Source organism: Sinocyclocheilus anshuiensis, unplaced genomic scaffold (assembly GCF_001515605.1).
Source record: "Sinocyclocheilus anshuiensis isolate Anshui unplaced genomic scaffold, SAMN03320099.WGS_v1.1 scaffold1872, whole genome shotgun sequence".
NCBI classification, from domain to species: Eukaryota; Metazoa; Chordata; class Actinopteri; order Cypriniformes; family Cyprinidae; genus Sinocyclocheilus; species Sinocyclocheilus anshuiensis.
The window spans coordinates 90,896-105,060 of record NW_015557203.1 but is presented as its reverse complement, the minus strand read 5'-3'; the positions used below and the strand labels follow the sequence as shown (position 1 = coordinate 105,060).

The 14,165-nt window shown below is 37.4% G+C and overlaps 1 protein-coding gene across 1 annotated transcript in view; it reads left to right on the top strand.

The window, feature by feature from the left end:
* LOC107678940 (cadherin-10-like) overlaps positions 1 to 12,026 on the top strand; it is a 32,140-nt gene extending 20,114 nt beyond the window's left edge. Inside the window, exons 3-12 of the mRNA XM_016474340.1 lie at positions 3,349 to 3,643; positions 5,720 to 5,839; positions 6,588 to 6,755; positions 7,261 to 7,448; positions 8,007 to 8,260; positions 9,490 to 9,626; positions 9,728 to 9,849; positions 9,985 to 10,093; positions 10,267 to 10,518; positions 11,463 to 12,026. Coding sequence (XP_016329826.1) covers positions 3,349 to 3,643; positions 5,720 to 5,839; positions 6,588 to 6,755; positions 7,261 to 7,448; positions 8,007 to 8,260; positions 9,490 to 9,626; positions 9,728 to 9,849; positions 9,985 to 10,093; positions 10,267 to 10,518; positions 11,463 to 11,953 — 2,136 coding nt within the window. The 3' untranslated portion in view covers positions 11,954 to 12,026. The remainder of the gene's footprint in view (positions 1 to 3,348; positions 3,644 to 5,719; positions 5,840 to 6,587; positions 6,756 to 7,260; positions 7,449 to 8,006; positions 8,261 to 9,489; positions 9,627 to 9,727; positions 9,850 to 9,984; positions 10,094 to 10,266; positions 10,519 to 11,462) is intronic.
* The last annotated feature ends 2,139 nt before the right edge of the window (positions 12,027 to 14,165 follow it).

Sequence of the window (14,165 nt, the reverse complement as noted above, 5' to 3'; positions counted from 1 at the left end):
GAAGAGAAACATGAGAGCGGGGAGGCGGGGCCGCCTTCCGTGAACGAACAGGGGCAGACTGCTTTCGTGGTAAGAGCAGCCTGTGTCTGTGAGCGCAGTCATAGTGACACACACAATTCGAAGCTGCCAGTGGCAGCATCTGCTCCGATCTACTTAGGAGGATAGAGCCGCTCGATGTAAAGAGGGATGCCGATCCTTACGTGTGAGACACGGATCGAAGCGCAGTGGGGAGAGCGAGTATGCAGGCTCTGTGTCGGTGTGAGATCGCTCAGACCCGGTTGCTTAGTTCCCAGGCTTTGCGGTTTTCTCTCCGAGGCTTGCTGAGAGAGGAGAAACGGGAGAGCGGGGCTGCCTTCAGTGAAAGGCGGTCCACGAGTGGAGAAGAGCGAGACTCATGCTCTGAGTGAGCATTCTGTCTCAGTAGGCGCACAGTTCACTGCCCTTCTGCGGTGGATCCGAGTGCAACGGGGAGAGAGAGCACGCGGGCACAGTACCGGAATGAGATCGGTCAACCCAGTTGCTTATTCCCTGACTCCGCTGTTTCCCTCTCCGAGGCATGCTGAGAGGAGAAATGGGAGAGCAGGGCTGCCTTCAGTGAAGGCGGTCCGCGAGTGGAGAAGGGCGAGACTCATGCTTTCAACGAGAGCATTCTGTCTCAGTGAGCGAGCAGTCTCTGCGTGGGGGCTGCCCAGACAGGTGACGCACTCACTGCCCTTCTGCATTGTGCAAGATTCCCTGCACGAGCCACACTCGCAACGCGACATTTGTAACGTCACTAGAATTTGCTGTTTTAAGGCTTACCTGCTAGAGATAAGCTCTTTCAGTATCGCCGGATGGCTGCAGGGGAACAGGACGGAACTGCTGCGATGCTGAGGCGCGAAGAGAGCCGGTCAGCCAAGCAGGGAGGTCTCAATCCAGCTGCGAGGCGTGTCAACGGCGAGCAGGCTTTCAGGATCAGCGATGAGCGTAGAGTCGTCGCTGAATGAGAAGAAATCTGAGAATCCTATGGCGAACGCCCGCTTATATAGCCAGATGCCCCATCCATTCTGGTGGGCTTTGGCAGGCTTGGTGGGCTTCGTCGCCATAGGCTCGTGCAGCTCCGCTGCCTAGCCAATTGGTTCGTTTTTTTAATACACTGCACGAACCAATGGCCGTGCAGTTTCACTGCGTGAATGAAAAAAGGCTTCAGTTCAGGAGAAAAAAGGCTTTTTCCAACATGCGTCTAGGAAGACGCAGTACGAGTGTAGTATCGAAAGGGAACTCACTATTTTTTGAGTTAAGTCGAGTTATAAAGTCTGAATTAGGAGATATAAACTTGCATTTGCGAGGAAAAAAAAGTCAGAATTGTGAGATAAAATAAATAAATGTTATGTAAAAATGTTAATAGTAAGGTTGAGTTATAAAGTCCGAATTAGGAGATATAAACGTGCATTTGCGAGAAAAAAAAGTCAGAATTGTGAGATAAAATAAATAAATGTTATGTAAAAATGTTAATAGTAAGGTTTAAATAACATTTCATGCTGTAACTGTAGGGCTAATACAATACGTCCCCTATGAACAGCCTATGTGAATATTATGTAGACCTATTGTTTAAATCAAATTTATGCTTTAAAAGTAGAGTAATCATAGCAGTTTTCATTCATAGTATGTCCATTTAAACGTCTGCGTTTAGCTTCAAATGGCGTCTTTGATGACAGTTTTCTATAAAAAATATTTGCATTCCGATCTTTACATCAAAAGGCACAAAAATATTTTTTTCTTTTATTCCATGGATTTTACCCATTTACCTACACTTGTTCCCAGTGTATTTCTGTAAGCACTATGTGCACGCAGCTGCAAGTGACGTAACTGTGACGTCTACTCTGAATTGGTCTATTGCAGTGGTTCTCAAACCTCTCCATGAAGTACCCCCAGCCCTGCACATTTTGTATGTCTCCCTATATCTGACACGGTGTACACTATTTAGGGACAGTGTAAGTCAGAACACAGCTTTTATGTTAGGCCAGATAAATAGCTGCTTTTGTAACATTCTGCTTTGTGATGTTTTCCTACGTCTTTCATTTGCCCTCTCCATCAGTCAGAGTGGATAACATAAAGTGTTTGTTATGAGATCCTGCTGAGTATGTTTGAAGGGTCAGCTGGTCGAATCAGACCACTGGCTCTTTCTAAAAACAGCCTTTAGAGCCCAGGATAAATGCATTAAATGGCCATGACTCTAACCAGATGCTGGACCTGCATCTGCACACATAAACGCATGAAACACCTGCTTTTGTGATTCACTGAAGCCTGTTAGAACCCATATAGTCTCATCCCACTGGTTGAAATTTAATTAAGCATCAGACGGTGACAGTTGGACAGCTTAAGGGCAAATAAACTCATTTCAGGGACACTGAATGACCCAACTAGTGGGATGAATCAGGGTGATTCTTCAATTAGGGGAACTTTTCTGTACCTTACTAAGATTTTAAAGGAAAAGAAAATAACTTTTTTTATGTCTTTTTTAACGAGTTTTACCTAATATTTAAAGTGTTGCATTGAAAAATGTTCTATTTTAGGCTTGTTCTTATACCCAGACTTTAAAACCTTCCTTATTAAAAATGTATTTAATAAATAAAATAATAATAAATAAACAAATAATAAAAAGCAGGGAAATTCTAGTTTGCACAATTTTTTTCTCAAATAAAGTGTTGTTATTATTATTATTACTCCATTTCAAGAAGACAAACATGCTAAAAACAGAATTTTATTATAAAAATGGCAAAAAGAAAAGCGTTGAAAGACTTCAAAGCATTGGCGATTTAGTTTCTAACATCAGTCAGTTTTAATGTAATACTATATAGAGGACAGTGATGAGATCCAGTTTTATGAGTTTATTCTAAGTGGCAGGATAACAGTAAGGACAAAGATGGCAATAAACAATTATGAGTAGTATTATCACTATTAAAATGAAAAGTCATGGAAATCATCATGTTCTAAAATGCCTAGGAACATTTTGTATTTTTAGAAATGCAAATGGAAATGCAATGGAAATGCAGTGGTAAAAACTGACTAAAAGCTTCATTAGTATTTAATGGAATATGTTTTGTAGACTTATACTCTTAAGACTGTGGCTTTTATGTGTTTCTATTGTCCCTAGAGAGCTTTCCCTCCAAAAGATGATTCTTCTAAGCTGCTAACCATGATTGAAAACAAGTCTAGCTGAAGTCCACTGGTTAATAAAACATGACAGCATATCATATTAACATTTTGCTGAAGGAAGGACTTTTTGTTACAGTGTTTGATTAAAGGGTTTGATTTGAAAATATCCACAAATTGGATTAAGTCACAATCTGTTTTCTGTCCATGCAGCTTCGCTCAGACAAAGACAGAGGGGATGGAACTGCCAGATACGTTCTCTTTGGGGAAGGAGCAGGCACAATTTTTCGTATCGATGAGAAGTCTGGGGATTTACATGCTACACAGAGACTGGACAGAGAGGAAAAGGCCTCTTACACACTGCAGGCCCAGGCTTTAAACAAGATCACGGGCCTCCCTCTGGAGCCTGCCACTGAATTCATTGTCAAGATACATGACATCAATGACAATGAGCCCAAATTTACCAAGGCTGTCTACACTGCCAGTGTACCTGAAATGTCAGACATCGGTGAGTGAATGAAAATTACTTTTTCTCTCGGTGTTGTTATTTGAAGTGCATTTACTGTCATGCTGGAATACTGCACCAGGGTGTGATATTCCTGTCGCTGCAGTGTTTTTAAGGTCAAGGATGCCTCAGCGCAGTTGGTTTTTAGAGGGTTTTTTTTTTCCTTCTTCTTCAATTGACAAGTCTTTGGAGCATGTAGTGTTATGGAGTCGAGCATTTAGACAAGAGAGCTACACTTTCACAACGTTTTATTTTCTGTTGTTTTATTAGGGTTGTTTTGTTTTGCCTTTGATTTAAGTCTTTGTCTTGTCTTGTTAAGTCTTGTATTTTTTTTTTTTGTTTTGTTTGTTAGGGCTGTTTTGGCTTTGATTTAAGTCTTTATCATGTTGACCTATCATGTTACTCAACATTACTAGGTTAGGATTTAGACAAAAGTGAGTTAGAATTTGACAAAAATTTGTTTTGTTTTGTGTTTTTAATGTTTTATTTTGGCTTTGATTTAATATTTTAACATGTTGACCTATAGTTACGCAACATTTTCTGCATGATTTATTTATTTACTTTTATTTATTTTTTTTCTGTGTGCCCTGAAATTGAAAAAAAAAATAATGAATAGAAAATAAAAATAATAAATGAATGTTATAGTTCCACATGAGTTATTTTAAAAACCCCAGGAGAATTTGATGCAGTCAAGAAGTCTAGAGACCATAACAAACTAGGAAAAATTCTAAAATGAGTTCTGACATTTTCTATTTATTATTTGGTGTTTGTTGCCGCATAAGTAAATAACAATATGCATAGCAAATAAGACTGATACCATGGTTCTATTAATAATCAGAAAAAAACCTATTACCTAAACATAGCAGTTTTCTAGGAATCTAGGAAACACTTTTCAGGTAGTCAAATGCAAATATATGTAAACATTAAAGCCAATGCCCGCTAGGCACTGCCTCTCTTGAGTCCTGATGCAGTGCCTGATGGAAGAGATTCTATTTGCTCATCTTATCACATTTTCTATTTACATCTAATTCCCATTCGCACATCATCTATCACGACTGTCTCACACAATCAGTGGCTCTGTGCTAGCAGTGACACTGCACCATACATATTCACATTGCATGAATATTCAGTAGATTCATTCTGCTTCTCAGTAATATCATAATAACCTCTGGTTATCCCATTTCCAATCAAGTCAGTCCTCAAGCAGTGAAGCAGTCTGTTTGATATCATCTCCCCAAAGAAAATCTAATGATGCTCTTCCATCTCTGATATGGGTTCTCATGTTCAGCTGGAATCTAATATAAGGCACTGTACATCGTATTTATTAAATTATTGCCCTCAATCAGGGGGAAAGTGTCATCATATTATGAAGCACTCATTACCCTCTGACACACAACCCTAGGACAAAACCAATTCTATCTGGGTTTTCCAATTTAAGGAATGGTGGTAAATCAAGGTTAGAGGCACCGTAGCCTTTGAACCATAATGAATGCTAATAATTCAGTTCTGAAGCCAAACAAGGACCCAACCATTTGTTTCCTTTTCATAACTGTACCCCTTGATAATACATTTATTGAGAGCTTGGTTCTTCACATTTGAGAAATTTAATATTATATAAATGTATTTCCAAACACAATCCTCCTCCGAAAAAGTCTTATATAGATGCTAATCGGTTTAATCTTAATATTAAAGTGACTGTATCTTCTCCACTGCTACCCATAGGAATATTTTATTGCTCAGAGGTTGGTCTTTCCTAGTTCTTCAGACTCAGGTATGTTCTCAATCATGCTTGAGTGAAATATTGACGTTTGCCTCAGATGCTTATCCTAAAATGCCTATAAGGAGAAATAAATATTGGCATACAGTATGTCAATAAATTTTATGTATTTGGAAGAATTTTATGAGAAGCTAATAATTTCTGAAGGCAGACTTTGGAATTTTGGCAAATCTGAGGACATTTTATTACATTGTTGATGTTTTTTGGGTGTCTCCATAAAAGAGAAGAAGGAGACTTAATCAAACATCTCCATTTGCTTTCCTCTCCATTCCTCAAAACTCTTTTGTCTCTCTTTTTTATAGGTACTTTTGTAATAGAAGTCAATGCCACTGATGCAGATGATGCCACATACGGGAACAGTGCCAAACTAGTGTACAGCATCCTGCAAGGGCAGCCCTATTTCTCTGTGGAGCCAGAGACAGGTGAGTCCTCCAAACATCTTGTTGAAAACATATTCTCTGCTGACATACTACTACGATGGATGCCTGAGGCCATTGGACAAAGTGAGGCAGGGATGTGACTTTTTATGTGGAATGTCTGAAGCATAAAGATCACACACTGCTGCGCCTGCTTAACACATTTAGCTACAGCTAGAATATTTGTTTTACACGAAATAGAATAAAACTTTGGAAGCTTTGGAAATGGAACAAATTACTATGCTGGGCTTGTTTTATTACTTTTTCTGGGAAGAATGGAAGTTAAGTTTGATAAATGTTCCAATATAAAGGTTATGGATGCAAACTATTAAGATGAAGGTATAAATACAAGGAAAGGAAAACACTGGCCCTTTAAGAAAGTTGTAAACAAATATATTATTAGATAAAACATTAAGAAAAATGGAAGTACAAGTTTCTGTTTACTCAGAACTGCAAAACTGATGTCTTGCATTAAATTTAAAACAATTAGTGGATAAATGAATGAATATGTAATTGTGCTTTGTAAGTAGGAATATTTCATAATAAATGAAAAAATTATCTATATGAATGAATAGGTACGATATGGACTATTTATTGTATTACTAATATTTATGACACAATATACATCATGTGTGTATAGACTAGAGATAGAAAGAGTGAGAGAGAGAGATGTTACATTTACATTGTTGTTGATATTACAATATTATATTTTTATGCTTATTGGTTATACAATGGTTTTTTTTTTTCTGTGCAGGAATTGTCAGAATAGCCCTTTCAAATATGGACCGAGAAGTGCGGAAGGAGTATCAGGTGGTTATACAAGCCAAAGACATGGCAGGACAGATGGGTGGTCTGTCTGGAACCACCATGGTCAATGTCACCCTTACAGATGTTAATGACAGCCCACCACGTTTTGCTTACAGTAAGATATCACTAAATTAAAAATGCTTTTAAAGTTAACGTGAATTGCAAGCCATCTATTGTTTAAATTGTATTTCTGGCATATTATACTTCTTGATGTGTGAGTTGTATTTCTGATGCATTTCCAAGTGAGATAGAGTATTATTCACCAGAGAAATATTACATGGAGCTAAAACAAATGAGTTCACTAAAATACTGCTTAAATAGCTGTTTGCTATTGGTTAAAATTTTAGTTAAACAAAATTCTAGCATGGCCAAAGTGACATCAGAAAAAAAGCTTTTCAGAGGAAGAGCAAGTTATTCGATTTTGATTAAAATATAATGAGGACCATTTTTTTGTCAAGAATAACACACACCAATGAAAATACAACTAGTATTGTGCATTAAGAATGAATTAATCAAATAGGGTAGATTTTAAAAGCCATGAAGGGCTTAGAATTAAGACCAGAAAGGGCATATAATTGTTGTATATGGTTGAAATGAACATAACCTCTTTCCTTTTCAAGGTTCTTACCACCTAAGCACTTATGAGTCAGCAGCAATCGGATCAACTGTGGGCCGAATCAAAGCCAATGATGGTGATGAGGGAGAAAATGCTGAAATGAAATACAGAATTGGAGATGGAGATGGCAAAGCATATCTTGATATAATAACAGATGAGATAACCCAAGAGGGTGTTATCGTTGTCAAAAAGGTAAAACCCTGTATTACATTTACATTTACATTTAGTCATTTAGCAGGTTTATATATATATATATGTGTGTGTGTGTGTGTGTGTGTGTGTATACACATATCAACCCTCTACGGACACCTTGGCAATTGAATCGACATTGGCTAGTACATTTTTTTGTTTACTTGCCAAGACAAATAAAAAAAATACATAAACATAAATAATAATTTTTTTTTATTTCATCTTATATTTTAATCCCCCCTTTCCCTCAGTAGTAAATAAAACATCCCTCAGTAACAAATTTATAAAAATAAAAGGAAAATCTTGCACTTTTGGGAAAATTATATTATATATATATATATGTGTATGTGTGTGTGTGTGTGTATACACATATCAACCCTCTACGGACACCTTGGCAATTGAATCGCCATTGGCTAGTACATTTTTTTGTTTACTCGCCAGACTGTATTAGTATTAGTAGTAATATTAATAATACTAATACTAATCAGTATTAGTATTTATATGTTATGATTTATAATGCTACTGAAATATTAACAATCACTCTTCTTGATATTCATACAGAAACTGGACTATGAAAGTAAGCGTGTTTACACAGTGAAAGTGGAGGTCACTAATACACACCAGGACCCCAACTTCACTCTTCTGGGCCCATTCTTAGACACAGCCATCGTCAAGGTCATGGCCAAAGATGTAGATGAGCCTCCTGTCTTCAGCAGGCCTCAGTATGTCTTTGAGGTCAATGAGGACACACCAAAAGGAATAGCAATTGGAACTATTACAGCCTGGGACCCTGATGCCACACATTACCCAATCCAGTGAGCATTTGAAATATTTAATTATTCAACAGTTACTGCAGGGAATTCACTAAAATGATTTGCACCCACAATAGCATACGGTAGTTTATTTCCACACGCTGTCTGCACTGCATCCGAATCTTTGAATAAATTATGCAAATCAAAAAACGGCACAAACAACAACAAAAAAATAAAATAAATAAATAAATCTGTTGAATGCAATTCCCAATATTGCAGGCTGGTTTTTCTCCAGGTTGTGGAAGATGCAGCACACTACAGCTATCTGACATATTTCACTGGGACGGCATTGCTCCAGTGCCTGAATCAACTCTTTAAAATTATGAAAATGCACTCGACTGCAAAAAAATATATATATATCCAAACACTCTTCTTCATTTGATTAGCATTTGATGAATTGCTGCAGTGATGCCTAGAAAATGTACACAAACACAAATAGTGCTGACTTTTGGTGTATAAGGCACAGTCTATAATAAGCCTAATTAACATAGAAAAGATTTGTATGCAGTGAAATGACAATTTGAATATGCATGTCACGGTACTACATATGCAGATTGTGCATGGTGAAACTGGATTAAGAGTGGTTAGCAAATGAGACTGAAACAGTGCAAAAATGGGGTGCAAATGTTTAGTGATTTTGCCTCATATACTGTATATAAAGTTTACAAATTTAAAGTTGTTTTGTACAGTAAAGTGTTGGAGTAATGCCCACAATCGGCTCTGAGAACTTGATGGGTAAAATAATACAGATTTAAGAAACAAATCTCATTGTGAAATACAAAGTCACAATTATGATTGGAAGTTACCATGATGAAAAATAAACGCAGATAAATTAGGCAGAAATTGTGAAATATAGATTTATAAGTCATTAATTCATTTAAAGTAGATCAATTACAATAATTAATTTTTTTATAAAATAGGATATAAAAGTTGCAGGAGATATAAAGTTGCAAGTATGATAAATAAAGTGTAAATTACTTATTTATTAATTTTTATTTGAGGCTGAAATGGGCTTCCATATGGCTTCCATATTGTTATAAAACAAACAAAAAATATATAATATTTTACAATTAAAAAAAAACTCATTTACAATAATTCCCTGGCAGTTGGCATTTGTCTAATCTGTTATAGTTTATAATAAATCCTATGCAATGCCACCTCTTCTTCAAACTTCGTGGAATGTCAGTGACTGTTTTAAGCTATTTTTATTTCTTTCTTAAACCTGTCCATAGATATGCAATAGATCAACACACAGACCCGGAGAGACTCTACCACATCGACCCCAAGAATGGATCCATCACAATTCTTAAATCTCTTGACAGGGAAGTGTCAAAGTGGCACAACATCTCAGTCCTGGCCAGTGAAATAAGTAAGTAAGCACATGCATAAAGAAATAGCCTGGTGACACATCATGTAATGTATATATACTGCCTGCTTTACATTGTGATAATCTTTACATTATTCCTCAAGATAACCCTCATCAAAGAAGCCGTGTTCCTGTCTTGATAAAGGTTTTGGATGTGAATGACAATGCGCCAGAATTTGCCATGATTTATGAGACATTTGTGTGTGAGAATGTCAGAGCTGGGCAGGTATTTATACTTTATATTTGCTTTTGACTGGTTAGCCATGAAGGTTTCAAAAAATATGAATGCTTTTTATATACAATGTAGTCAAGTTCAATGCAAGTTCAAAATGCAAGTTCAAAATCAGGTCTACCATTCCAGCTCATACAGACTATCAGTGCCATCGACACAGACGATCCTCTTGTGGGTCACAGATTTGTATTCAGCTTGAGTTCAATGAATCCAAACTTCACCATCTTTGATAATGAAGGTGAATAAATCTTTCCTTTGACGTTTCAATCTTGAATCTTATGGAAAATGCATGTGTTTAATCTTTTTTTGTTTTGGCACCAAGAAAAACAGCTTTATTTTTGCTGTTGTTTGACTCAGCATGAGATAATATCTCCAGCTCAGACTGTTTGAATGTTCTTTTAACCCCCACAGATAACACAGCCAGAATCCTGACCAGAAGAAGTGGATTTAACAGGCGTGAAATGAGTGTCTACTATCTGCCAGTAGTTATCTCCGACAGCGACTACCCCATCCAGAGCAGCACCAGCACGTTGACCATTCGCGTGTGCAGTTGTGACGCCACCGGCAACATGCGTTCCTGCAGTGTCGACGCGTTGCTGCTCTCTGCTGGCCTCAGCACTGGGGCGCTAGTGGCGATACTTCTCTGCATCCTCATCCTGCTTAGTGAGTTTATGCAGACAGGGTTTTGTAATTTGCATCATAACCCAAGGCAGGCTTGTAATAGTTTAGATTTTTTTTTTTTTTATTTAGTTTAGTTTTCATTAGTTTTCATCACCTTTAGTTTTAGTTTCTCCAGCTTCCAGTTTTCTAGTTTCAGTTTTAGATTTTATTTATTTATTTTAGTTGTAGTATTTTAGAGCTTCCAAGTTAAAATGCTTTTTTTTTTTATATATGTTTAATAGTGTTCATTTTCTAAGTACAGTCTAGTATTATTGCAGTCTAGTGGTATTTTCTCATTTAATGCAGGTGAGTTGTAAATGTTTCAAGTTTGAAATATAACATATATATAATTTAATAGTGATTCATACTCAAAATTCAGAAAAACTTTTTTTAATATATATTTTTTTGTTTTTACTTTATTAATCGCATGGAGAAAAACACTGGATTTTTTAAATTAGTTTAGGGATGCTGTTTTCAGTCATGAAAATGCATTTTAGTTTTGTTTTGGTTTTTCCAGTAATGTTTTTTTTTTTTTTCCAGTTCATGAAAATGTTTTCAATTGGGTTTCATCTTAGTTTTCATTAAATTCATGACGAAAATAAGTAGCGACAAATCTCTTCTTCCATATTGTGATGTACATGTGAGTGAATTGGATTATCCCAAAAAAATAAATAAATAGCAAATCTGAATTTGAGCTTGTGGCTTTAAGCTGACTAAATTATTGGAGAAGTCCTGCATACGTCACCAGAGAAGTCTGACGTTTAACCGGAAGAACCATTTTGATAAAAAATTACAAGCTCAAAAAATGCAAACAAATGATATGCATGCATGAATTAATTATTCTCAATAAGATCAATAAAATGCATTTACAGAATAGAATTTTGAATTTTAATTTCATGCAGACTTTAACAGTAATACCACTGACAAATCTCTTCACTCTTTTCCAGTGATTGTGGTGCTGTTCTCGGCTCTAAAGAAGCAGAGGAGGAAGGAACCGCTGATCATCTCCAAAGAGGACGTCAGGGATAACGTAGTCAGCTACAACGACGAAGGTGGTGGTGAGGAGGACACGCAGGCCTTTGACATTGGCACGCTGCGCCACCCGGAGGTGATCGAAAGCAACAAGCTGCGGCGCGACATCATCCCCGAGATGCTGTTTCCCTATCACAGACCTTCACCCATGAAGGAGTGCGCAGATGTCAGAGACTTCATTATTAGCAGACTGCAAGAAAACGACACAGACCCTTTCGCGCCTCCCTATGACTCTCTCGCCACTTATGCTTATGAGGGCAATGGATCAATCGCTGAGTCACTGAGCTCTATGGAGTCCTCTGTGACTGAGGGAGACCATGAATATGATTACCTTTCTAACTGGGGCCTGCAGTTTAAAAAGCTTGCTGACATGTACATCGGGAAGGATACGGGAGTTGCCAACTAGGCTGCCGTTCAATGACATTCATATTCTCTGTATGTATGCTCGGATCTCACTCTGTGCTCCGATGCATAACTTGAAAGAAAGAAAAAAGGATACTTCTCAAGTCCTCTTTCTTTTGTTTTCTACCAACACAAGCTGAATTTTACTTTTATGATGGATTTTTTCGTGGACGGTGTTGTGGTAAGGTGATTATGTGTTAATAGGAGAAGTGATGGTGATTTTGTTTTTTGTTCATTAGGAAAACAAAACTTGACTGAGGAGCAAAATTAATGGATGATTTTGTGACTTTAAATACATGGACAGTGACAAGACTGCCTTCGTCTTATAACAGATTTTAAAGGACTCTTCCCTGTTCCTCTTCCTTTGATGATGGTGGCGTATCATGCATCACAAATCATGCTGTGCTATGTTTTTGTTTCCTTGACGTCATGACAAAAATAACTGATGAGAAATTAATTAGGTTTCTTAAAATTCTACAAGTGCAGTTTTTTTTTTTCATTTGATGTTTTTAAACAAATAGTTGCCAAAAAAAAAACAAAAAAAAATAAACAGTTAAAATAATTTCTCCAAATTACTTTCTTTGTTGAAACACAAAATAATACATTTTGATTCTCTTTTTTATTCAGTTACAGTGAATGGGAACTGAAGCCTTCAAGCCTTCAAACGTTCATTCAAAAATATATATCATAAAAGTGCTCCATAGAACTCGTGAACTATACAGTATGTGACCCTGTCTGTGGAATCCAGGCTAAAGTCTCAAAATCTAATTATGAGATAACAAGCATCAAAGTTTGATTTCAACCATTAATTTCTCTATGATTTCAATCTTTGACATGGCCTTACTCAGTCAATATTAAAGATATAAAGGTTATATTTTCACAGAATGTTCTACATCTTTATGAAGGATGATTTTATGTAGAAAACAGTAAATCACAAAAAAAAACAAAAAAACTTTAGCTGGCTTTTCACAGCTAGGGTCACATATTTCATGTAGTTTTAAATCATGAGATGCTTTGTGTGAGCATAAATTTGAGTCAATCTTTAAGAATTTGAGTCATCTTTTCAATGAACTGCTTGATTCACTTCACAAAATTGGTTTGAATGATTCATTCACAAATTAGATTGATCCGGTTCCCAAAATCTACTCACTTGCTCAATGTAGGAAAGATTATTTGTGAATGTTTAAATTTTGGTGTATATCTCACACAAAGCTATTGTTTGACTTCAGAAGTCTTAGAATATTGCACACAAGTAATGTATGGATTATTTTATGATGCTTTTGCTTCTTTTTCGAATCTTGAGAGCTTCAGTTCTCATTCATGGTGATTGTATGTAACAGAGCAATTAGGAAAGTCTTAAAAATGTATGTTCCACAGAATAAAGTATATGCCATACAGGTTTGGAACAATGTGATGGAGTAAAAAATCTGAATGTTCATTTTTGGCTGAACTGGCTCTTTAACAGGACTTTACATAGAGGGATTTCGTCTCAGGTTACTTATGTAACCATGGTTCCCTGAGTAGAGAACGAGACACTGCGTCCTCTAGGGGTCGCTATGGGGGAACGCCTCGTTGTGACCCGTGTCTGAAGCATACATTGAAAAAACACCAACTCATTGGCGGGCGACAGCTATGACGTCACTACCGGTGCGACTATAGTATAAATAGGCGCCGGGAGCACACATCATTCACTTCTTCGTCTGAAGCTTGCGGCCGCAGCATGGCAAGAAACCTAGAGGACGCAGTGTCTCGTTCCCTACTCAGGGAACCATGGTTACATAAGTAACCTGAGACGTTCCCTTTCATGGAAACTTTGAACTGTGTCCTCTAGGGGTCGCTATGCGGAACGGTATACCCACGCCACCATGCTGTGGGGAGTGCATGCCAGAACCATGGCGAGCACTAAGTACCAACTCTACCATATTGCTATGGGAGTTGCCCCTGGGACGTTAGACGGCTGTCAGTGACGTTATTCCCTACGGCCAAAGGCCTAGGCTACATACCCCAAAATACTTACCTGTTAGGGCCAGACTCCTGGGCCCGGGGTAGAGCTCAAGGCTTGGAATCAGGAATAGATTCCTTTAAGGGAATACGACCAAGAGCCTAGAATCATACTAGTCTTGGCCTGTCACACAGGGGCTACCGCACGTTTCTCTTTGTATGTGCTGAAGGAACTGCCTCAACAGACCCCTAGTAGCAATACCCTGTTAAAGTAG